This window comes from Pelodiscus sinensis, chromosome 4 (assembly GCF_049634645.1).
Source record: "Pelodiscus sinensis isolate JC-2024 chromosome 4, ASM4963464v1, whole genome shotgun sequence".
Classification (NCBI taxonomy): domain Eukaryota; kingdom Metazoa; phylum Chordata; order Testudines; family Trionychidae; genus Pelodiscus; species Pelodiscus sinensis.
This window is the reverse complement of record NC_134714.1, coordinates 129131461-129156999: the sequence shown is the minus strand read 5'-3', so window position 1 is coordinate 129156999 and position 25539 is coordinate 129131461. Positions and strand designations below refer to the sequence as shown.

Genomic DNA, 25539 nt, shown 5'->3' with positions numbered 1-25539 from the left:
GAGGCATAATAGGTAAGGTTATGATTTAATCATGGGTATTTTTAGTAAATGTCATGGACAGATCCCAGGCAAGAAACAAAACATCTCAACCTGTGATCAGTCCATGGCTTAGAGTACCCTTGATCAAATCTTAGGGTCATGAGGAGCCCCAGAGCCATTGCACCAGCTATTGGGGAGGGGAGCCCTGGAGCAGTTGCTGGGGAAGGGGTGACTGTCCCCAGAAGGCCAGCTGCTTGGGTGTCCCCAGTCAGCTGCACAGGCTGCTGCAGAAGTCCCCGACATTGCAGGAAATCAGCGAACGTGTGACAAACAGAGAGCCCCTTGGTAAGACTGATTACCCAGCGAGTATCAATCTGATAAAATCATGTATCAGAGGGGTATCCATGTTAGTCTGAATCTGCAAAAGCGGTGAGGAGTCCTGTGGCACCTTATAGACTAACTGAAGTGCCCACGAAAGCTTATGCTCCTACACGTCAGTTAGTCTATAAGGTGCCACAGGATTCCTCGCTGTTTTTGATAAAATCATGTTCCTCTTTTTTTTCTTTTTTTTTGCAGGGTGGGGTGTGTGGTTATTCATTGGCTGAGATTCCTGACTCCCAGTATAAGGCACACCACTTCCACCAGCTAATGGAAATAAGGCATTATTGTGTTAGTAATAAAGCCATTATTGTTTCGGTAAGTTCCCTCTGAGCGCTGTAGTGTTAATGCTCCAAGGGCTACCTAATAAGTCTGCCAGTACAGTGGCTGGCTCCACAGGCGTGTGCCCTCACAAGGAGTATGCCTACCCAATCATGCAAACCTCGTGAAGCTCACAGTTCTAGGTTCAAACCCTGCTCAAGCCATTATTCCCATGATCTATAGTGCTGTGTCTGCCTCTCAAGCTAGATGTTTCCCTTGTCTCCTTTCCTAATTCAGTAGAGTCACAACCTTGCAGGTAGAACCAAAGTGTCGGTGTTACACACAAGAGCTGAGAGGTGCTCAGGACTGGGGCAATGATACAGGCACTGCAAAGTGTGGCAAAGCCCATTTGCAGCAGCTGCAGGTGTCCCTTCTCTGTAGGCTACTGTGCTTTCAGTGTTTATTGTCATTTCTCCCAGGAATGTGTCAGTGTTTATAACGACAACAATAAAAACAGGTGAAAATCAGTGCAGAAGCGATTCATCATTTTTCTGGGTAAATAGAGTTTCTTTTGGTGGATGGAAAGCCGGGGAAAAGTGTTCAATACATTAATACTTTGAATTCTGTTCTTGGGATGGCTTGCTGCAGCGCAGAACTCAAAACACAATGCCACCTCTGAGTTTAACACAACAATAGCTGTCTAATCCCTAAATAAAACTTTTCAATGGAATGAACAGTTTACTGTTGTTGACTTAGAACTATTAGACCATAAATATTTACATTTAACAACTGGGTCACAACAAATACACCGCACACACTCAACCTCATCCTTTTCTCCTGTTTTTGTTTTTAACTTTCTAATACGTGTTTGTGCTCTGAAACATATTCTTGATACAGATTTTTGTTTTCTCCCCATTTTAGTATGCCAAATCTTTCAACTGCGGTCCATTATCGGCTAGCAGCTTGAAATGTGTACGTGATAGACGTGAGATGCATCAGTACATTCAGATGCACGTGCACTTTAGAGCTTGTGTGTGTGCCTCTTTGGTTTATTGTTTGTGTGTTCCAGACTAATACAAAGCTTTACTTCACAGGCAGCTTTGCATAGATGCACAGACTAATATTTTATTGTACTGCGTAGATCTCACAAAATGTATTTTCCTAATCAAACAAGCTGTTTTTATATAGTTAAATGATACAACAGCAGGATGAAAAACAGAAAAAAATATTTTTTGTAAAACCCAGGACATTTTTGGTTAAAAAAAATGGGTTTAAACCAAAAACAAAGGGGTTTAGCCACATAGTGCACTCTCTAGCCTTGTGGTTAGGAGACTGGTCTGGGATGTTAGAGACCCTGGCGCAAATCTTTCAGAGCAAGTTAGACAGGGAGGCTCTGTCAGGGAGGAGCTAAATCAAGGGTGGGGAACCTAACGTCCAGGGGCTGCATGGGGCCCTCGGTTTGCCTGGATCTGGCCCCAAGGCTTGGGGCTCCTGTGGTGGCCCTCCAGTCCCCCCTGCCACCCGCTGCCCCACTGTGGGGCTGGAGCACACAAAATCTACTAGGCTGGGCCCCCCTAGGCTCTGGTGTGGAGGGAAATGTGAGGAGGGTCTTTCTTCTTCCGTCGGGGGCCACCTCAGTGCAGCCCTCGAGTGGTTTTTCGGTGGCTCAGTGGCTCTGGCTCAAGAGAAGCTCCCCACCCCTTAGCTAGACGGGGCGTGGTGGTCTCTGGAGGTCCCCCCCGCGCTGGGGCTCTATGATGCTCAGGGCTGGTGCCTGGGGGGGGCTTGCTCAAGTTTGGCTACTTTGCACCCCCCGGGGCGACTGGTGCCTGTAGACAGAAGGGTCCGGGGGGGGGGGCAGTGCACGCATGAGCGCGAGCCGCCCGCCCAGGCAGGGGGAATCCTCGTCCTCGCGCGCCACATGGGGGGGGGGGGGTTTGGCCGAACGCGGCAGTCCCGGGCGCGCGCTGCAGGCACGTGGCGCGGTGCGGCCCCTGACGTCACAAGAATCCTTGGGTGGCTCCCGCAGGGGGCCGGGAAGGGGCGGGGCCTCAGCCGAGGGCCCCGCCCCTTGCGCCTCGGTCCCGTCCCCGGCTTCCCGTGGGGCCGCGCGGCGCGCGGGAAGGGAAGATGGCGGCGGCGCTGGCCGAGCGGAGCTGCCTGGAGCTGAGCGGGGCCGAGCGCGGCCCGCGCCGCCGCGTCCGGGAGCTCGCGCTGAGCCCGCCAGGTAGCGGGGCCCGCCTGGGACACCCCCTCCCCGCATCGGCTCCCCAGCCCCATCTGGCCCCGCCCCCCAGCACCTGGCCCCGCCCCCAAGCAGCTGCCCCGCCCCCCCAGCTCCTGCCTGGCCGCCCCCCCCCCCCCGCAGCTCCTACCCGACCCCAGCCCCGGGGCATCCCTGCAGCCTCCTCCCTGCCCCGCCCCAGACACCTCCTGCCAGTAGCCCCCATCCCAGCCCCCCGCCTGCTCCTCCCAGCCCCCCCAACGCACTCCCCTCCAGTCCCCTCCAGTCCCCCAACGCACTCCCCTCCAGTCCCCCAACGCACTCCCCTCCAGTCCCCCCAGTCCCCCAACGCACTCCCCTCCAGTCCCCCCAACGCACTCCCCTCCAGTCCCCCCAACGCACTCCCCTCCAGTCCCCCCAACCCCCCAACGCACTCCCCTCCAGTCCCCCAACGCACTCCCCTCCAGTCCCCCAACGCACTCCCCTCCAGTCCCCCCAGTCCCCCAACGCACTCCCCTCCAGTCCCCCCAACGCACTCCCCTCCAGTCCCCCAACGCACTCCCCTCCAGTCCCCCCAGTCCCCCAACGCACTCCCCTCCAGTCCCCCCAACGCACTCCCCTCCAGTCCCCCCAACGCACTCCCCTCCAGTCCCCCCAACCCCCCAACGCACTCCCCTCCAGTCCCCCAACGCACTCCCCTCCAGTCCCCCCAACCCCCCAACGCACTCCCCTCCAGTCCCCCCAACCCCCCAACGCACTCCCCTCCAGTCCCCCAACGCACTCCCCTCCAGTCCCCCCAACCCCCCAACGCACTCCCCTCCAGTCCCCTCCAGTCCCCCAACGCACTCCCCTCCAGTCCCCCAACGCACTCCCCTCCAGTCCCCCCAACCCCCCAACGCACTCCCCTCCAGTCCCCCAACGCACTCCCCTCCAGTCCCCCCAACCCCCCAACGCACTCCCCTCCAGTCCCCCAACGCACTCCCCTCCAGTCCCCCCAACCCCCCAACGCACTCCCCACCTGCCCCCCAACCCGCCCCCCAATGCACTCCCCTCCAGCCCCCCAATGCACTCCCCTCCAGCCCCCCAACGCACTCCCCACCTGCCCCCCCAACCTGCCCCCCAATGCACTCCCCTCCAGCCCCCCAACGCACTCCCCACCTGCCCCCCCAACCTGCCCCCAATGCACTCCCCTCCAGCCCCCCAATGCACTCCCCACCTGCCCCCCAACCTGCCCCCCCAACGCACTCCCCGCCAGCCCCCCAACGCACTCCCCGCCAGCCCCCTCCGCTCCTCAGACACCCTCACTCTGCCTCTTTGCCTGCCCCCCCAGCTCTCGTGACACCCCCCCTCTGCCCCTGAGTGTTGCACCCTCCCACTCTGCTTACACTGACCCTTCTCTCCCTCTCCCCCCACAGGTGTCAGTGCAGGCTCCGGAGCTGGGCGCTATGCAGACAGCGCCGGTGGGTTCTGCTACCAGGAGAGCGCCCAGCTGGTGTCAGTCACCCGGAACCGCTTTATTCATTGGTAAATGGTGGGGAGACTACATGGGTATCCGAATCAGAGGCAGCAAGGGGCAGGGGGGGGGATTGCCTGTAGTCTACAAGATTAACTGAGAGGCCCAGGCTACGTGTTGTCATCCCTAATTTGAGCACATGCTCAACTGCTTTGCTGAATGGGTTGAGCTTTTGCATGGAGGTCCTGAGAAATCAGTGGGAATAAGCAGAGTCTGTGGCTAGGTTGATGTGAGGAAATTAGGTCAGTGTAACTGTGTCATACAGAAAGAGTTGACAAATCTATATCTCCAAGCAATACAGTTAAACTGATCTAACCCCTAGTTTAGACAGCACTATGTCCACCAGTTGGAGAAGCCCTCTTGCTGGGAAAGTGCTGCAGCGATGCCGCTCCAGTGTTCTAAGTGTAGACCTGCCCTGTAAGTCTAAAGGCTTTGTAATCATGAAGATAAAAAGCTTTTTCCTGTTTTCAGGACCGCTTCCGGAGATACTTTGGAGCTGGTAGAGGAATCGCTGGATATAAATCTCCTGAATAATGCCATTCGGCTCAAAATCCAGAACTGCAGCCTCTTACCTGGAGGGGTGCATGTGTGTGAAACGCAGAATCTCGTCGTCATCTTGATTGTGACCAATCAGACTGTGCACCGTCTGGTCCTGCCGCACCCTGCTCGCATGTACAGGAGTGTAAGTAGTCGAGGTGGAAATAACTGCGTGCTTGCTTTGAGATAGTTTATTAGAATTACTTTCTCGAAACAAACTGAAAACTTTTAGAATCAATTATTGGTCTTGGCATGAACGAAGCTCTGGCCTGGGTTGTTGGAATGAACTTTGATGGAAAGTGATCTGAAAGCTGTAGTTTTTCTATTGAGCACTTTCTTGTATTTTTAAAAACCCTGGAGCATTTTTAGCGTACAAACTGGCTGAAATAGTAGTGCAGATACCACTCTGGATATTGCATGTACGTGTGAAATACATGCCTGTGCTAATATGCTTTTTGAATACAAAGGTTAGGACTTTCAAAGGATTTTAGGGAGTTAGGCACCCAAATCCATGGGAACTTAAACATGGGGACCTAAATTGCTTAAAATCTTTGGCCATTACCATTTCAAGAAATGTAGAGTAGGAGTGCAAGCTCAGAGGGGTCTCTATCACAAACGCTTCATGTAAATAGTCACTTGTGCAACTGTGATTCCCATGTGTTTCTGCTGGGACGCCTGTAGAAATATGACACGCATTCTTAGTTCCCAAACTAAATGATTCCAAATCATCTTGGTCATCTCGTCTGACCTCCTAGATAACACAGGACAGAGAACTAGAACAATAACATATTCCAAAATAATTCCTAGAGCAGAGCTTTGAGACAATGCATCCAATCTGGATTTAAAAATTGTGTGTGATCTGTAAAGCTAGGGTTTAGTTATGGGTAATTTTAGTAAAAGTCATGGTCTAGGGATGGACAATAATCAAAAGTTCACAGCCCCCGTGACCAGCCAATGACTTGTGCTATATACCTCTGACTAAATCTTGGGTGTTTTGGGGGGGAAGTTTGAGGGTGCAGCTGCTGCTCTGGAGCGGTGGCCTCTGGGGCTCCCAGTGGTGTTTGGAGAGCGAGGAGGGCTTCTGGGGTAGGGATGTAAGCAACTAGTCGACTAGTGATGCAGCAGGTCACTCCACTCCCCGTCCCCCCGCTGCCTCTATCAGAGAGAGGCAGCAAGTGGGGGGAAGCCAGCTTAAAAGCCAGTTCCCCCCAGCACTGCCTCCGCAAAGGGCAGGGGAGGTAGAGGCACAGGGGGAAATGGTGCAAGTGGGGACTGAAGCAGTCTCCGTTCGTGCTGCTTCTGCTGCGATTCTGCTTTTGAAATGTACAAGAGCCCCCGCGGGCGCTCTTGTACATTTCAAAGGGTCAGGCCTACAGGGAGCAGGTGCCAGCTGGCCCAGTGCTTCCTGCAGGGTTTCCCAGTAGGGCTCTTGTACATTTCAAAAGGAAGCTCTGCAGGACTGGGACTCGCCTGCTGGCCCTGCGCTCCCTGCAGCGCCTGAGCCTTTGAAATGTACAAGAGCCCAGCAGGGTTCTTGCTATAGTTCAAAGGTGGAGGTGCCCTTATAGACTAATAGAATAGTCAATGAAAATCCCATTGACTATTCGATTAGTTAATTAATCTAAAATTAACATCCCTACTCTGGGGTGCTCCTGGCGCTCCAGGGCGGGGTGGGCTGGTGCAGCTGGTCCTGAGGCCACTTGAGTTGCTCCAGTGGCCCTCAGGTCAGTTGTGCCTGCCAGCTGCAGAGGTCACAGACTTGCGGCCTTAGTGATGGAGAATCCAAGCTTTGTATGTTGTTCCAGTGATTAATTACTGTCACTGTTTAAAAAAAAAAGTCTACTTTATTTCAGTGTGAAATTGATCATTTTTTGAAAACAGCATCTGTTCAACCTCAGCATTTTGGGGAGTGTTAAACACCAAGGGACAGAACCTTATATTTTGGTGAAAATAGAAAACTGGAAAAGCTCAGTATCACTAAAATTCCCGTTTGATCACTCGTGATGCAGAGGTAAAGCAGTGACTTCGCAGGCCTGTGGCAGTGGAGCAGAGCCCCTCTGAATACAGGGGTGTGTGTGACTCCAGAGTTAAGGTTGAGGTTTGGGTTTGATTTAGTAAGTTCCTCACCTGCCAACTTTGTCCATGGACAGGCCCTCCCAGTTAGGCATGGCCATAGTGAGGGTGAAGGGTCCAGCTGGGTGTACAGCTTGGCCTACATACGCCATGAAGTGTGCAACCCTCCAGTTATTCTGTGGGATGCAAATCGTGTGCAGGAATGTGGTGGTGTTCTCAGGCTCCTGGCATATCTCTGGGAGGCAGGTAGGTCTGCAAGTGAATCATGGTTCTCTAACCCTCTTACACTTTGAGATCTGCTCTTAAGTGGTCACACCCTTGCCAGTTAAAAATCAGGGAAAAAGCCAATTTAGTTGACCAGGAAACTGACCTCAAAAGATCTTTTCTCAGTAAGTAAACACCAGGAGACTATGCATGTGTCATTCCTTTGGCGGTTTCTTAGATATCTAGTGTAACGATTCTTGTGTTCCTGGGACCTGCACTCTTCTCTCTCTTTCTCCCTCTAACAGGAGCTGATAACTGAAGGCCAGATGCAGTCGGTATTTACAGATATAGGAAAAGTTAATTTTAGGGACCCTTCAAACTACCACATAATCCCCTCCATTCCTGGACTGGCCTCTAACTCCACTGCTTCAGCAGCTTGGCTTAGCAGCGATGGCGAGGCTCTCTTCGCTCTGCCGTCTGCTTCAGGAGGAATATTTGTCCTCAAGCTGCCTCCTCACGATGCACAAGGTAAGTGTTTGGGAGTGTGTATGTAAAGTGTGTAGTAGTGTTGTTCTGCTCATGAAAGACAGCTGTATTTCATGCTGGTGTTTCAGAAGGGTGACCATGATTAAATCAATACTGGTCTGAATCCAGATACTGTGTCCAAGCTTCCCACTCATCCTTGTGGCTTTGTCAGTGCATTTCAGCCCTGACCACTGGCCTCCTTTCCTATTTCAATTTTGGGCTTCAGTTGAGCTCAACTTTGTCTTGAGCACTGACTGTACCCAACCTGCCTAAAGTCCTGGTAATTCAAGCCAGTCGATGCAGCGAGTGATGTACGTTGCTCAGCCATTTTGTTTATTTTTTTCAGGGATCGTTTCAGTGGTGGAGCTGAAGCAGAGCTCTGTGATGCAGCGTTTGCTCACGGGTTGGATGCCGACTGCTATCAGGTTAGTGCTGTCGTCTGGGAAATTGGACTGTCCTTGTCCGAGGAAGTGCCTGGAGTGAATTCAGAGAAATTCAGAGGTAGACAAGCACCCGAATGGGTTAATGCTCAGCATGTGAATAACACTTTTAAAAAGAGGTTAGGACAAGCTGGGCAAGATTCAGCCTGGGAACCAGATCTGGCCCTCCTAACACTTTGATCCAGCCCCCCTGGACAGCATCTGGCTGCTTTCTATTTATATCCTGCTGCCTGTGCCACTGAATTTCCATGCAGTGGCTTGGGCATTAGGATCCTATTTAAATGGCTCCTGGCTTGTGGTCATGATGATACCCCGGAAGAGGCTGGAGCTACAAGCCTTTTAAATAGCTGCAGCAACTCCAAGCAGCTGCCCAGCAGCGAAGTGGGGGACCACAAACCCTTTGCTGTGTTTTTAATTCAAAGCCTGCAGCCCCAGACAACTCTGGGGGGTGGTTAGTCCCCAGCCCCGCCCCTTCTAGGGGGTGGAGCCAGCCCGTGACCATGTTGCAAAATTAAGTACCCCCAACCCACACAAAAATGATTGCCCACCCCTGGGTTAGGAGCTTGCTGTAGGTCACACAGTCATGGTGACAGAGTTGGGACCTGGAGTGAGGAGCTGGCTTAATCCAGTGGACTGCCCCTCTGCACGGCTAAGATCTCCATGAATACGTTACATTTAGTAATTGACACGTGGACTTTTATCCAGGAGCGCGTTGGCCACCAGGGCAGATTAAGGATGACAATTGTGCTGTCTTAGTTGGCCAGGCAAAATACGTTATGAAATCTAAGAGTGACAGATGCATGGATCACTGTGGTCCGCACTTGTGTACAACCAGTGAAATCTCGTGGGTTCTGAAGACAGTACAAGGTGTTCCTAGCCATTGTTGCTCTAAGGGCGTCTGACAGCAGGGACAAGTCTAGTAAAACCCCAAATTACTTGGACTACTGTTGGGAAAGCTTCCCATAATTTAGGGAGCCATCATAGATCTGACCACTTCAATATGCTTTCTCCTGTCTTGACTTTCATAAGAACTGAAGACTGTCCATATTAGCTCAGATCCATGGTCCATCTAGTCTAGTGTCCCGTTTTCTGACAGTGAGCATTCTCATGCTGGCCTCTGTCCTTTGCGGTCACTCACAAAGGCTCTAGTCTGTGGCTCACCCATCCCTGCCAGCCCTCGCTGTCCAGTCTGTCGCACCTTTTGTTAGTCAAAGGCATCTGTTAGATCTGAAAATACTAGCAAGAACTTGTGACTTATCTGTTGCCATCAGCGCTGTCTCTGTGCCAGGAAGCATAATTAGTGGATCCATGATCTCTGAGGGAAAGCTCTTGGGTGATGTAACCTAAGGTGTGAGTTTAATAATACTGTTATACTGACATAAGCCCCTATCAGGACATTCTCATAAGCACTGGAATCAATTGCCCAGGGAGGTTGTGGAATTTCCATCACTGGAGATATTTAAGAGCAGGTTAGATAAACACCTGTCAGTGATCTAGACAGTGCTTGCTCCTGCCGTGAGGGCAGGGGACTGGACTTGACCTCTCCAGGTCCCTTCCAGTTCTAGGATTCTGTCATGAGTTCCCCTTTTCTGTTTAGCTTGTTGTTTGGGGGAAGGAATTTAAGCTAAATGTTTAAGTTGCTTTTCTGTTGGAATAAGTGTGTCCCCACAAGGGGAGGTTATGTCAGTACAGCTGGTAAAACTTTCTCATTTCAAGGATTCTTGAAGCACGTGTTGTAGTAAAATGCAGCGTAATTAGCCTGCATGCATCCTTGTGGTCTTCATCGGAGGGGACTGGTTAGAGGCTGAGTGGTAATCTGCAAGCACAGATAGTTCAGGGGACTTTTTGAGGAGGGAGGTGTTAAGAACATCAGTGTTCTAAGTAACTTGCTGGAGACCTCAGTTTGTCCTCTCTCCCTATAGTCTGACAGCATTGCCGGGCATTACGATTAAATAACTACAATGGTATAAAATTAACATGGCACAAATAAACGGATTAAAAGCTGATAGGTCTCCAAATCAGGGACTCAGTGAACGGGAGTGTTTCTAATGGAGCCCTGCAGGGATCACTCCTGAGCTTTCCCCCAGAACACTCGATGAAATATAAAACCATCGCTGGCCATTGTCAAGTGGCACAACAAGTTGAAGAGGACAGGCCAAAGGACAGGTCGCGGATACCGAGCAAACGGGATCTCATGGTAGCAGACAAGACCCGTTTTCATATGGCTAAGTGTAGCTGTCTAGGAACAAAGAATACAGGCCACGCTTACAGGACGGGCGAGGCTATCCTGGGAAGCCATGACACTAAAAGATATTTTCGTGGAGGGACTGATAATCAGCTGAGCAGGAGCACTCAGTGCAACTGTCAGGCTTAATGTGATCCTTGGGGGTGTAAACAGGAATCCTGAGTAGCAGCAGAGAGGGTATTTTTACCTCTGTATTCGGTGCTGGTGTGATGGCTGCTAGAATCCTCTGTCCAGATCTGGTGCCCACACTTCAAAAACGGATGTTGATAAATTGGAGAGGGGTCAGAGAAGAGCCCCAAGAATGATTTAAGGGATTAGAAAGTCTGTGGCCTAGTGACAGACCCAAGGAGCACAATCTATAGCTTAACAAAGAGAAGCTTAAGGGGTGAGTTGAACACAGTCAATGAGTATCCATGTAGGGAACAAATATTTAGTAATGGGTTATTTGCTCTGTCAGAGAAAGGCCTAACACCGCCCAGTGACTGGAAGATGACTCTAGATAAATTCAGGTGGACAGAGGGTGTCAATTTTGAACAATGTGAGTAATTAACCATGGGAGCAACCTACCAAGGGTTGTGGTGGATTCACTATTACCAACATTTTTTAATATCAAGATTGGATGTATTTCTGAAAGCTCTGCTCCAGGTATTAGGACAAGTCTCTGGCCTTTGTTGTCTGGGAAGTCAGACTAGATGCTCACAAAGGTTCCAACCTTGGAATCTGAGTAATTATTCACCTGTTATGCTGCAAGCCCCTTGTGACAGGCAGCTCACTCTGTTTCATGTGCACAGAGATGCAACCTCCTCTGCCCCGCTTAATGAAATCGTTCTGAAAGATTGCTTGTGTTTTCAGAGGTGACCAGGCCCCTTCAGACCTTCCCATCAGCCTCTCCGTTCACTGCCTTGAGCACGATGCCTTCCTGTTCGCACTCTGCCAGGATCACAAACTCCGGATGTGGTCTTACAAAGTGAGTGAGTGTTGGGACTTCTGGCTTTCTTTGCACATGGGGTTGAGTCTAGGGGTGTAAAAAATCAGTTAAAATGTAACCGTTAAAAGTCTTAGCGGTTCCACACACTACGGGCTGTGCAGTATAAAGTTATACTGCAGAGCCTGCAATGTAGCCGGCTTGGGGTTGGCAGCCGGGGGCGGGTATGTACTGGGAGCTCCAGGCTGTCATCCCTGCTTCCAGGGTCCTGGTTTCACTGCGGGCTCTGCAGTATAACTTTATACGGCACAGCCCACAGCATGGGGTGTCAGCCGGCTCCCCAGGAGCAGGAGCTGGCATGTAACTAACAGAAACCAATAAGCTGATGCTTGTCAGTTAACCAATTAAGCTGTTACACTTTTAAAACAAACAAAAGGCTGTATTTCTTCATGCAACACACAGTTAACCTGTGGAACTCCTTGACAGAGGATGTTGTGAAGACCAGGACTTTAACAGGGTTCAAAAAAAGAAGTAGGTAAATTTAGAGGCTAGGTCCATAAATGGTTATTAGTCAGGTGCGGACACGGTGCGGTCCGGAAGAGGGTTGGGAACTGCTGCAGGACGTGCTGTGTGTCTTTGTCTGCAGGACCAAATGTGTCTGATGGTAGCCGACCTGCTGGAGTTTGTACCTGTGAATAAGGACCTGCGGCTTGCTGCTGGAACTGGACACCGATTGCGGCTGGCCTATTCGCAGTCCCTGGGGCTCTACCTTGGTGTTTACATGCATGCCCCCAAACGAGGACAGGTACGTGTTGGCCTGAGCCTTTAAGATCTGCCATTGTAGGCAAGGGTGGTGATTTACTGGTATGCTCCCAGTTTGCTGAGCTTGTACACGTGGTGGCATGTAACAGCACAGAGAGCATCTGCCAACACCCCTGCAGGCATTTCTCAGTGCAAAACGCTTTGCCAGATACTTGCGCATCTTTGCTAACCCTAGAACTTTCCATGCTTGGGGTCTGCCACTGGGTTTGCTGCTTGGGAAACTAGGAAGAGGAAAAGGGGTTTGCTTTTGAGACTGGGTAGAGTGGAACGCTGGTGCCCTTCTAACAAATTCTCTCATTGCTTTTTAAACTTCTGAAGTGAGTTGGGAGCTGACATTTGAGACCTGATGTGTTGATAAACCTTGGGGTGAAGGATCTCAGACAGGCTGGTTTTGATTTAGTTAGGGAGGTTTTAAAATCATTCCTGATGAGCATTTTCGTGAGCTACTTCTGTGTGTGAAGAAGCTACCTTCCAGCTGGGTAAATCAGGGCTGCATAGGCAGGCATAGCTTATGTGAGCAGTAATCACTCCATGTTTAGCTACTGAAAGAGTGCAGAATTTTGCATATTAAGTCCTTAGAGCCAAGCACCATTGCAAATGTTATGCTCGGGGTGCATAAAAGGCTGATGGGCAAACTGGTTTCGTGGTGGGATTGGGGAGGGGCTTTGTGACTAAGGGCATCTAGGAAATTCCCAGCACCCAAATATCCAGGAGAAAAACCTTAAGTTTGTAAAAGAAAGCAAACAAAAGTGTAATTGATCAAACAGCATTATCTCTGGAAACTTGGGGTGTATGTGACTTGATTGTCTTTACCTAGGTTCCTATATAATAATCTGTGTGGGAGCCATGCCTTATTCAGTGCACAATGAATGATACAGGGATGCAACATTTTTTTTTTAAATATCTTGCTAGAGTAGAAATGAAGAGGACAGAGATATACAGAATGCATCTGCAGTCTGTCAACCAGTTTCCTTTTGTTAACGCTCTAAAAGTGAGAGTTAGCATTCTGTATTTGAAACTAAGCAGGAACGTATTTTGCAGTATTTCTGTGCTCAATGTTTCCATCGCAGACTCGTCCACTGTTGTAATTTCAGTGAGCATGGATTGGCAGGCCCCTTGACGCATCTACCAAATGCCTTTAGTTGTGTGTGTCACTTTAACTTTGGCAGCTTCTGGCTCGAGTGCTATATTTTGCGTTTCTATGGAAGAGTCTCACTCCTGGACCCAGGGCCAATGTTTCCTCTAATCTTTTCCATCCAGGTGTGAATAATTTTGTGTGTGCCAATGCACATGTGAATATGCATCACCAATAGAAACAAAACTTAGCTGGAGGTGCTCCGTTAATCAGTTGGGCAGCATTGGAATCTCTCCTGAGCAGCCACACACATGCCCAGCTTACAGGGGGGACTACCCAGTACCCCATTGTGCTAGGCGCTCTACGGACATGGAACAAACAGGCGGTCCCTGAGTCAGAGAGTTTACATCTTCCCTGCATAGTTTAGAACTAAGTCATTGTATGGATCAGGCTTTCTTATCCAATCTGAGCGCTTGGGCTTTCAGAACTGTGTGGGACGCTTGACACTGTGCGTGCGTGCATGCGCGCGCGCGCGTGCACAGCTTCTCTGGGTGAAGCAATTGTGTTTCAGTGCAGTACGCACTGCCTTGTACTATTTGGCACTTGTGTAGTTCTTTCCGTTGTAAGATTCCAAAGGACTCCAGTATCAGGTGCTTGGATAGCACCATGATGGGCCTGGGATAAGAACGGGAGTAGAACGATTTGACACTGCCACTTTGATAGCACCTTTCTTTTAATTAGGTTGGCTTTTTTCCAGCCATTGACTTTCCTTGTATGTGTTCAGTTCTGTGTCTTCCAGCTGGTGAGCACGGAGAGTAACCGCTACAGTCTTGACCACATATCCTCCCTATTCACTTCTCAGGTGAGTGCTAATGCTATGCTCCTTGTGGAGACAAAGCGAGTAGCAAGCAGAGTCTCACCAGAAGAAGAGTACAGATCCGTAAATCAGATACCAGCTTGGGGGCTTTTCGTAAGAACAGAGAAGGTCTGGGTTTACCTCTGTGAGCATGACAAAAGAGCATTGCCTGTTTCTCTGGCTTCTACACTTGTACACACTGAATGCCAACTTGAAAGGCCCATGTGTTAATCAAGTCTCCATGCGATCTTTTTCCCCTAGGAGACACTTGTTGATTTTGCCTTAACACCAGCTGAGATCTGGGCACTGTGGCATGATGATGAGAATCAGACCATTGTGAAATACATCAACTTTGAGCAGTGAGTCTCCCTCTTACATTCCTGATTAACCTTGTGGGATAGTAATTGTGAGGGCCATTTGAACCGTGGGTTAAAATCTTTCCTACATTTGCTTGCCTCCACTTGCTTCCTCTCATAGGCTCTTGTACTCAGTTTTTCAGAAATAGTTTATAGTTTATTAGCTAATTTCCTTAATATCCCAGGGCGCCTGGTGTCTGTCCACTCCTTTCTCCTTGCACAACAAGTTATTGAGATGTTTTTAGCCCTGCTTTATTGTAGCATCTAGAGCTATGATAGCAAGCTAGCAGGGCTAAGAATTCAGGGGTCTGACATGGCTTGAATATTACAAGCAATATCTGTGCCCTGTCAGCTTCCTCCTCACACTTTTGCAAACTTTTACATATTTATCTTGGGCACGTAGTTGTTTGGAGGACCAGGGAGTAAAGGTATTAATTGATTCATTAGCCTTGTGGAGGTGAACAACTAGACACTGTATCTGGGCCCCTGGACTGACAGAAATATCTGAGTAAAATGAGGTACAACTGTGCTGCTTCCCCTTTAGCAGATACATCTGCCATAAATTCTAAGTGGGCAAGAGTTTCAGAATCAGCCCATCTATACTAGGGCTGTAAGAGTTTAACTGGTGAACCGATCAGCATTAGCTTGTTGGTTAACCTTACCGGTTAAACTCCTGGGAGCCAGCGTTGAACCATCTAGCCACTAGAATTTCAATGTTAGAGGGATTTTTAAAATGTTATATCCCTAAGCTATACATACTTGCCAGTGAAGCAAAAGGAGGACATAATTTAATATTACAATGATGGGCTTAGGGTAAGTGTCTGGACTGCTGGCTAGATGTACTTGTGGGTGACCTGGAAGAAAGTAAACAAATAAGGATGTTGCACTTGTACAGATGTCATTAGTCATCTTGGTTAAGAGTATTCTAGCATGTGCCCCATCTTCACCAGCACTGAATTAAAATCTGCCTCTCTGATGAAAATGCTGTAGTTAAACTTCACTCATACTAGGATGACCAGAGAGGTTATTTCATTGCACCTGACAGACATGGCTGATGGAAATTCTTTTTTTTCCCCTCAGAAATATCGCAGGCCAGTGGAATCAGGTTTTTATGCAGCCTCTGCCGGAAGAAGAAGTGACTATTCGAGATGACCAGGATCCGAGAGTGAGTGGACAAATGATACCAACCAGAAGCAACTTTGACCGTGTCCTTAGCTTCCTTTCTATCTTTTGCTGCAAGGGATTGGAGGAGAGAGACCGTTAGGGACAGATCCGTGTCACTTTATGCACGTTGTCCTTTATGCAAACGGTATCTTTGGTGCATCACAGAAGGACATGACACGAGAGACAGTGTACGTCACGGTGGTGTAAAACATTTAAAAGGGCCATACAGCCTGTAAGTAGGGAGGAGCAGAAAGGGTTTATAAGCACGGTAGAAAGTCTTCGGAGATTTGTAAATGGCTTGACTTCAGCAGGCAGAATCATAGAATCATAGAATAGTAGGACTGGAAGGGACCTCGAGAGGTCATCGAGTCCAGCCCCCCGCCCTCAAGGCAGGATCAAGCTCCGTCTACACCATCCCTGACAGATGTCTATCTAACCTGTTCTTAAATATCTCCAGAGAGGGAGATTCTACCACCTCCCTTGGCAATTTATTCCAATATTTGACCACCCTGACAGTTAGGAATTTTTTCCTAATGTCCAATCTAAACCTCCCCTGCTGCACTTTAAGCCCATTACTCCTTGTCCTGTCCTCAGAAACCAAGAGGAACAAATTTTCGCCTTCCTCCTTGTGACACCCTTTTAGATATTAAGGGGGGACATGATAGCGGTTTTCAAATCTTCTTTTTTCCAAACTAAACAAGCCCAGTTCATGAAGCCTGGCTTCATAGGTCATGTTCTCTAGACCTTTAATCATTCTTGTCGCTCTTCTCTGTACCCTTTCCAATTTCTCCACATCTTTCTTGAAATGTAGCGCCCAGAACTGGACACAGTACTCCAGCTGAGGCCTAACTAGTGCAGAATAGAGCGGCAGAATGACTTCACGAGTTTTGCTTACAACACACCTGTTGATACAACCTAGAATCATATTTGCTTTTTTTGCAACAGCATCACACTGTTGACTCATATTCAACTTGTGGTCCACTATGACCCCTAGATCCCTTTCCGCCATGCTCCTTCCTAGACAGTCGCTTCCCATCTTGTATGTATGGAACTGATTGTTCCTTCCTAAGTGGAGCACTTTGCATTTCTCTTTATTAAACCTCATCCTGTTTACCTCTGACCATTTCTCTAACTTGCTAAGGTCATTTTGAATTATGTCCCTATCCTCCAAAGAAGTCGCAACCCCACCCAGTTTGGTATCATCTGCAAACTTAATAAGAGTACTCTCTATCCCAATATCTACATCATTGATGAAGATATTGAACAGTACGGGTCCCAAAACAGACCCTTGAGGAACTCCACTTGTTATCCCTTTCCAGCAGGATTTAGAACCGTTAACAACAACTCTCTGACTACGGTTATCCAGCCAATTATGCACCCACCTTATCGTGGCCCTATCTAAGTTATATAAGAATGATACAGGGTGGCCGCTTCTGATGGCAGGGGTGGTGAAGGCCGATTTGAGAGAGGTTGGAGCAAGTGTGGGTTCCCAGCTTGAGCAGGAATGAGGATCCGGTTGGATGGTCTAGGGATGGAGTGCAGGAGCAGAGCATGGTGCTCATGAATGGATGTGAGAAGGCCAGGGGAGAGAAGGCGAACCGGCAGGAGAAGCAGTAATGGGACTGTAGGGGCACAGGAACACATGGGAAGTGGAGTAGGAATTTGGCATGGCAGCCCGAGGGTGCTGCCGTCACTGCATACGGCCACGGTGGATTGGGGGGAGGGGTGCTGAACTCCAAGGGATGCTACAAAACCCAGCTGCTTAGTTTACCGGCACCAAGGACACATAGGAAAGAGCTCTTCCTTGCAGGCTCCAGTCAGGCTGTCAGCTGCGGAGTGCAGGCCTGCAGTGGGTGTCTGGCTGCCTTGCGTTCTGGGGTGGCTGAGCTTGTTTGGGGGGCGTGCCAGGTTTCCGATAGTCAGAGCCCTCGAGAGGCCGGTGCATTGCACTGCACGGTGCCACCTGGTAGCAGGCTGCTGCAGAAGAGATGCAAAATTTCAGGAGCCTGGAACGAAGAATCTGCATTGTTTTGCATAAGCGCCCTTCCCTGAACTGCCATTTTGTTCTTTCACAGGAAACTTATCTGGAGTCTCTCTTCATGCCTGGCCGGTTCACAAACGCTGCTCTACTCAAAGCTCTCCAGGTTAGCAAGCTGTCCGCTTGTGCTCCCTCGGTTCCAGCCACGCTGTGCGCAAAGCCACCACTGGCTGCTGTAGGAGCTGGGCTCTCTGCTGATCTGCTGCCTTCCATTGGCATAAGATCCCACAGAAACCAGCCCCAACACGTTAGAGCAGCCATTAAACATGTCTAACGTGGGCTGGGAAGGGAGGCAGAGCTCCCACTTCCCCTGAACTGGCAAGGGTTCGTTACAGGAGAACATCCAGGTCTACAGAAGGCACATTTCTGAGGTTGCACCGTGTCCTCCTGTGCTTGAGGCACTACAGGAAAGTGAAAGCTCCCTGCCCTGAGGCACTTAGTTCTCCAGGCACGTAACCGTGCAAGGTCCAGGGAGGGGCAGGAGGAAGAGGGCTCTAGCAGTAAAAAGTCCCCAGGGTGCTGAACTGGGGAGAGGAAGGGGGAAGGCTGGTGGCTGGGCCTGCTGGCTGAAGAACAGTGTGCGATTAGGGTGTTACGCAGTGGCTGGGTGGGGCAGGCAAATGGTCGGGGCTAGGTCTCTATGGATGGGGACCTTTGGGGGTACGTGGGGAGAAGGCATGGGAGGGGGCCAGGGGACAATAGCAGAGTGGGATTGAGCAGGCAGGAGGTTTCCGGGCAGGACCTAGGGTGCAGCAGAAGATGGAGAGAGAGAATGGGGTAGCGGAAGATCATGCTACACTTAATCTTCGCTGGTGTGGAAAGGGGAGGAAGGAGCCAGAGGGATCAAATAGCTCACCTGCCTCAGGGGGAGTTGGGGGTGTGGACAAGATAGCAAAGGTGCCTGAGGAGTCTAGACCCTCTGCAGAAGATCTTCTGGGCTGAGGATTTGCTGCTGAAGTTTGTGGCGTAGGATCAGGAGTGGGGCGGTGAGTACTAGGTGGGAGCCAGGCTGCCCTTGGAGGAGCGGGCATCGCATGGTGCAGGCGTGAGGGGGTTAACCCCGGAGCTGAGGGAGGAGGGGAAGGTTTGGGCAGCAGGGAGAGCTGGCAGACTGGAGAGTGCAGGAGGAGGCAGGGCGAGGGGTTGAAGGGGAGGCAATGCTGCTGCTGCTGCTCTGTGATTCTGATGGAGAAACTGGCGGGCAGTGCTGTGTCCGGTTCTCCCCAGTGCTACCCTGGTGTGATGCCCTTGCACTCACTGGTGGGACAGTGGATAGTCAGGCCCCTGGTGCGCACCTTGCCTGCTCCAAGAACGCCACCCGGAGCTCCCTTTGGGCAGGGCAGGGGGAGCTGGTCACTGGGCTTGCTCCTAAAGCAGTGTGACTGCTGGGCTAGACCTGCTGGGCTGCGGCTCCAGGGGAGCAGGGACCTCACCGGCTAGCACCAGAAACCTTGCTGTACCTATCACGTATGGACATAATTTTAATACAGGGCAGGCTGCTAGAAGCCCCCTTCCTCTATTCTGGCCAGTCCCTCTAGTGGGTCCCCAAGCCCCCACTACAGCCAGTCCCTCACTCGTAGGGGCAAAGGGCCGGGGTGAACCCACAGTCGGTATCCTTAAGCAGTGAAGTGCGGAGCCCTGCAGTAATGCCAGCCGTCGCTTGGCTCTGGTGGAACTGGGCTGCCTGTCCCTAGCTGGTTCTCTGCAGCGAGGGATGTAACTCACCTGTTCCCACCTTCCCGCCCTGCTGCCCCTTACGTGGGCTCGTGGCAAGTCTGCTGCTTCAAAACAGAAATGTTTTGTAATGTTTTTCCAGATCTTCTCCCAAGGAGGAGAGAGAATCATGGATCTGACCTGGGATGAGTTGAAAAAAGAGGTGACCTTAGCTGTGGAAAATGAGGTGAGGTTTCCACTGAGGTTTTTATGACGACACCCATCACTGTGGTATCTTGGTGCCTTATGTAGAGTTAAAAGCGAAATCCACAGATGGCTCGTGGCATGCACAGACACACGCATTCTCACACTCTCTCTCTCCCCCCTCTGCCACCATCCTGGGCTCTTTTTGATGCGTGTGCCACAGTGAGTTGCCCTTCCTTTCTGTTTGGCGTCTGTTTTCATTGCAGCTCAGTGAGCACTTGGCATAAAGACAGCGGTGCTGGGTTTTGGTCAGTTTCCGTTCCTGTCGTGTGCATGTCATTGGCCCGCATGTTTTCTCCATGCTGCAGCAACGAGAGCCCTGGAGGTGTGGGGGCCGCAGGAGTGGGCATGTCACCACGACTCCACGCACCTCAGAGAGGGGTGTAGATGTTGGCGGGGGGAGGGGTCTCAGTGCTGCTGCTGAAGGGGAGACCAGCAGGCACACGGGGTGGGGACAGACAAGTCCATTTGCTGCTCTTCTAGAGCTTGTCATCTTTCCTTTGGTGGAAGACCCTTAAGCATCAGCAGGGAGACGACAAAACGGCTGTAGAACTGCTCTGCTTTCTATAGCCAGTGCAGCTGGGCAGAAAGGCGCTTATTAGAAATTGGCTTTTTAAACAGGTTCCCATCCCTGAGCTAGACTATGGCCCACGGGTTGGATCTGACCCTGGCTTGCCCTGATCCAGCCTCTGGCGAGCCACAAGGCTTCCTTTCTGCAGTGGGGCAAGCTGGCACTGGCACTCCAGCCCCGCAGTGAGTCTCAGCTCCCCCACAACCCTCCACATGGCCAGGGGAGGCACAGCCCTGCATGGCCGGGGGGAGGAAGTGGCTCTGCACACTGGTTTCCCTCTCCCTCCGCAGCTGGTGCAGGGAAGGTAATGTAGGGAAACTCTGTCCCTGCACTTGCCTGCAGGTTCCACCCCTGTTGTGCCCGTTGGTTGGGAGTCGTGGCCCATGGGAGTGTCGGGGGGCAGTACCTGCAAGGGGGGGGTGATGCAGAGCCACCTGTGCCCTCCCACCAAACGGGAACTGTGCGAGTCTCCTGCCTCCTCCTCCCCCTTCCATCCCAGATACTCCACCCCACCCCAGCCCGCTTTTGCACCTTCCTCCTGCCCAGACCCCACGTTCCTACCCCACTCCTGGCAGCCCCCTCCCACACACTGAACCTCCCCCCCATTTTTGGCCCCACTCCGGAGCCTAGAGATGCCCCACAAAATCTAGTAGTCCTGGGCCCCCAGAAGAGTTAATCTAGTCCTGGGAAGAAGCCCAGAACCTCAGCGCCTCTCCTGCCCTCCCCCCCCCCCATGGGGCTGTAGCACAAGGGGAATCCCGGTGCCCCGAGTTGCATGAGTGATGTGAGTGTCTCCCTCTTTTCTTTTCTCCTTAGTTGGGGACCACATCAGTGTGATTTTTTTTTTGTTTGTTTTTGGTTTGGGTTGGGCTTTTTTTACTTCTCACTTGTGTGAGGTCCTGGACTGATTTTTCTGTGGGTCAGTGGCCCCCAACCCTAAAAAGATTCTCCACTCCTTGACTAGCTAAACGACGCTCTCTGTTTCACTGTGTGTCCCTGGGTCTCAGTGCAAAGGTGGTCTGCGAACTCACTATGAATTTGTAGAGATTTTTACCCTTAAGGAACTGATGCCCTGTGTGTTGGGTCTCAGACACTTGTCTGGCTCAGAGTTCATGATACTCAGTAGTAGAGGGTGCAACATATTAGGTATGTTAAATTTCGATGGAATTTCCATCAGTTTCTCGATAAGAGGGAGGGGGATGCTTACTATCCTGGCTGTGCCTCAGCCTTTTAAGAGCAGCGGGGAACACGGGGCAAGTATGGAGGGCTCTGGCTACATTTCAAAGGCTGAAACGCCGCAGTTGGAACCCAACGCATGTGGGGACTGCTTCGGTCACAGCTTGCGCTGTTTCCACGCTGTGCCTCTGCCTCCCTTGTCCCCTTCTGCTGAGATGGGATGGGGGAGCCAGCTTTTAAGCTGGCTTTCCCCAGCACCGACTCCCACTCTCTCCCCCACCTTGCTGCCTCTCTCTGATAGAGGGGTGGGGAGTGTGACTAGTTGAGACACTGCTTGACTGCCCGATAAGCTTATGTTTATCGGGTAGCCGAGTAGCCCCTTATGTCCCTACAACATATCTATAATCTAAAAGCGCAGAAGAGATTGATATGGCATTTTCAGAATATGCAGTCGTGTGATTAGCTGGCAATAGATAGTTACTATAGATGGGCAATAGACACTCCCAAGGGAAGAGGATCAGAGCTCCATGCGTAGCTGTCTCTGCCATTTCCCGAGGTCTGAGTGCCTGGCTGTGCAGTGCTGCCCTTCCTATGACTCCTGTAAGTTGAATGTACCAGCCACAAAAAAATGTTACCCTCCTTCAGTTGGGGGCCAAGCTGTAAAATCTCATTTTAGTGCTGAATTGCTGGCCTTGGAGAGTCCAACGCTGGCCTGACATTCTGCCATGTTCTCGCCAGCTCCAGGGCAGCGTGACCGAGTACGAATTCTCCCAGGAAGAGTTTCGACAGTTGCAGGTTGAGTTCTGGTCCAAGTTCTATGCCTGCTGCCTTCAGTACCAAGAAGCACTTTCGCGCCCTCTTGCCCTCCACCTGAATCCGTACACCAGCATGGTGTGCCTGCTAAAAAAGGTGAGATGTAAAACGCCGCAGCTGCTTTATGCTGCAGAGACCTGGAGTTGGTGTGGTCTGAATGTAGTGAGTCACCATTGGTGTTCCTTAGGGGAGGCCGGGCATTTTCCTCACTGCGCCTTAAACGACGTGTGTATCTTTCACTTCCCCAGGGATTCCTGTCTTTCCTTGTGCCCTGTTCCCTGGTGGATCATCTGTATCTCTTGCCGGATGAGCACCTGTTCGCTGAGGAGGACAGCACCATCTCTGATGGTAAAGGGGAGGGAGGTTGGAGAAGCCGTTCCACTGTAGAGGAAACTGCAGCCTTTGTGTCACGAGCTCTGGCATTAAGGGCGTACTAGTTTCCGTGTTAATCCTCTCTATGTGCCCAGAAGTGTCTGAGGCTGTCTGGGTTGAAACGTCCCCCGCTTAGCCTGTGTCTAGATTCCCTTTTGGAGAAGCCTGGAGACTTGAAAAGCACGTATGCTCGGTGACTGACTTCCAGGAAATCAGAGTGGCGTTATAACCAGGCAGAGCATAAGGGAGCCAGTGATGGGCACTTGCTTTGCTATTTCAGGGGATGCAGTGGCTTTGAACACTGATAGCAGGAACGTTGCATTCCCATCCCGGGTGTGGTCGGGGTTCAGCTTAACCAGATGGAGACATCATCTGGGTCCCTCTCTTTAGCCTGGTCTAGTTGGGTGCTTCTAGGACAGGGGCAAGCAATAATTTTTGATGGGGAGAGCACTCCAAGAATTTGGCAAGTGGTCCAGGGCTGTATTCTTCCATGATATTAATGGAGGTGGGGTGGGGTCTGGGATGGCAGTTGGGTGCAGAAGGAAGCTTGGGGTAAGAGATTGGAGTGCGGGGAGGGAGTTTGGGTGGAGGGAGGGGGTTGTGACCGGGGACGGGGGGTCTGGGTGCAAGAAGGGATTCTGACCAGGAGGAGAGGTGGAAGATGGGGTGCCGGGTCTGGAAGGTATTGAGACCTGGGGCAGGGCTTTGGGCTGTAGCTTAGGGCCAGTGGGAACTGTGAGGTTGTGCTGGGGGCGGGGAGCACACAAAGCCTCTCCCCTGACCCCTTAACATCCCCTGGTTTGCAGTGGTGCTTGGGCACATGGCCCCTGCAGCCGGCTGCTCTGAGCGGTGGGCGGGGCTGAGGCTCCTGCTGGGCTGCATCCAGTGGCTTATCTTGTCCACCTCTCTTCTAGGATTAGAGCAAGGGAGGCTTAAGGGCACCGTGCTAGGTTCGTGGGTGGGTGTGGTGGCAGCCGTGATTAAGACCACCATGCCCTGTCCTCTGCACCTCTCCTTTCCCGGCAAGTTGCCAAGTGATGCCCAGGAAAAGATGGCAGCTTTGTCCTGTTAAAAATACCCCATCAAAACATGATCACTTCTTCCTTCTATTATCATCATCTTGGCCTTGGGCTCAGCAATTTTGTAACCCCGCCACGGGCCTTGAAAGACCCCTGCTCCCCAAAAGTCAACTTAAAACGGTCTAGTTTGTACTCCTCTGCCAAGCTCTTCGTTTTCCCTTCTTTCATGAGCTCTCGTGGATGTGCAGGGGTCACAGGTCAGAATGGACTTTTACTCCCCACCCACTTGAGCCTTCTTTGTTCTGCCCTCGCCTGATGTTGGAGGCTTAATTTCCTTTAACGTGGCTTTGTTGTGTTACATGCACGTACATTGAAAGGGTGCCTGTGTAATGTTCAGGTTTCAGCTCTATAACCCCTGAAAGTTATGGGATGTAAAATCTCTTGTTCTGATTGTAATATGATCTTGGCAGCTGCTTGCCCTGCATGCGGCTTGGAATACGTTGGGCTGTGCATTTCACAACAAAGTAGGAATAGAAAATACTCTGTGAGGTGCAGTCTGGCTGAGCTGAAGTTCCAGCTCTGCGTTCACTTGGCGTATGCCGACTGCTTGTGATTAACAGGGAAGTCTTAGCACCGATCCGTATCCCCTTGCCTTGGATTGAAGTTCTTTTGCCTGCCATCCATATTCAGAGTTCCCGGACTCTAAGCTTCATTGCATTCAGAGAAGCAGAGCTGGAAGCTCAAGAAATCCAAGGAAATCCCCTTGCCCTAGCAGCCTTACCCCTTGCTTGTTTCAAACCGCTCCAGTTAGATTTTTGTTGAAATATTTGAAATCGCCTTTAGGACACAGATCAGGGACAAAAGTTTTGTCTATAGCAGTGATTTTTTTCCCCCTGAAAGCTTTTAAGTGCAACAGTGGTTGTTTATAACCGAAACCTTCTTGCGGGTTCACCTATGGCAAATGATTGCTATACGATAAGTGTTTCCTATTGGAAGATACCATAAGACTTCCAAGAGCAGACAGGTGGGCCAGGGGAGGTGTTATGGGCCTGGATTAGAAATGGCTGTTCCTTAGTTTAGAGTTTTTAAAAATACATGGATTAGAGCCTGCAGGGTTGCGCTTGATATGCGAGACACCACTGGGCTGTGGGTGGGCTATCTCTGGTCCTTACCAGCTGCTGGGACTTTGGATGCATTGTGTTGGTGGATGGGCACCAGGGAGATAGTACAAAAGAAAGAAACTGCTTTCAGATGCAGTGTGCAACTGAATTCTTGTTCTGCATAGACGGAGCCAACGCATGACAGGCCAAGCCTGGCTGTGAGTTTTATTTTCTAGGCACGGTTTCCCTGCGTCTTCAGTTGATTTTCATCCAGCTCCTTTAACTGGAGCAGCTTGAAGGGAAACCAAGCGGCGCTGAAATCTTACCACCTTCAGCTCCTCCCTGTAAAGTCAGCCTGTAATGAACTTATTAGGTGTGGGATCAGACTGAGTCTTGTGTTGCTGGGACGAAAGTGCTGAAACAAAATGAGCTGAACTCACTTGGTTTTGCACAAGAGTTCAGTGAGGTTTTTCCCCTGCAGATCTGGAGATGTCGCGTGATGTCGTGTGTCTGGTCCAGTGCCTTCGGCTGATTGGAGAGTCTATTTCCACGGAAATGGCATTCGCAATGGAGATGGCTTGCTCCCGCCTTCAGCCTCCAGAGAAGGCTGCAGAGCAGATCCTGGAAGACTTGATAGCCAATGACACGTAAGGGACCTCTTTGTTCAGTGTTTGTCCTTTGTGCAGAGATTAATGTGGGAATTGTCTGTGTTGTCTAACCCTTAACCCGAGTCTAAGCAGGATTCAGGGTGTGTGAATTCAGGCTTCACTGTGGGAGATTTTCCCAGAGGACTTAGGAGCACATATCATGATTGGCTTTCTGTGTATTTATGCTCCTAAATCCTGTAGGTTTTTGTACTGGTCACCCTGTTGTCAGGTCAGGATTTACTGCCATGTTTCTGACCGGTCTCTGGCTCCATCAGTGATGATATCCAGAGGGCTGCGTGTGTGCATGCT

General features: G+C 50.8%; 1 protein-coding gene across 1 annotated transcript in view; it reads left to right on the top strand.

The window, feature by feature from the left end:
- The first annotated feature begins 2681 nt into the window (after positions 1-2681).
- Positions 2682-25539, top strand: part of NUP160 (nucleoporin 160) — a 54226-nt gene continuing 31368 nt past the window's right edge. The window contains exons 1-15 of the mRNA XM_075928872.1: positions 2682-2845; positions 4258-4366; positions 4827-5037; positions 7475-7697; positions 8041-8119; positions 11232-11346; positions 11951-12109; positions 13986-14063; positions 14319-14416; positions 15494-15578; positions 17653-17721; positions 19432-19515; positions 22018-22188; positions 22341-22440; positions 25065-25230. Of these exons, the coding sequence (XP_075784987.1) occupies positions 2749-2845; positions 4258-4366; positions 4827-5037; positions 7475-7697; positions 8041-8119; positions 11232-11346; positions 11951-12109; positions 13986-14063; positions 14319-14416; positions 15494-15578; positions 17653-17721; positions 19432-19515; positions 22018-22188; positions 22341-22440; positions 25065-25230 (1844 nt within the window). The 5' untranslated portion in view covers positions 2682-2748. The remainder of the gene's footprint in view (positions 2846-4257; positions 4367-4826; positions 5038-7474; positions 7698-8040; positions 8120-11231; positions 11347-11950; positions 12110-13985; positions 14064-14318; positions 14417-15493; positions 15579-17652; positions 17722-19431; positions 19516-22017; positions 22189-22340; positions 22441-25064; positions 25231-25539) is intronic.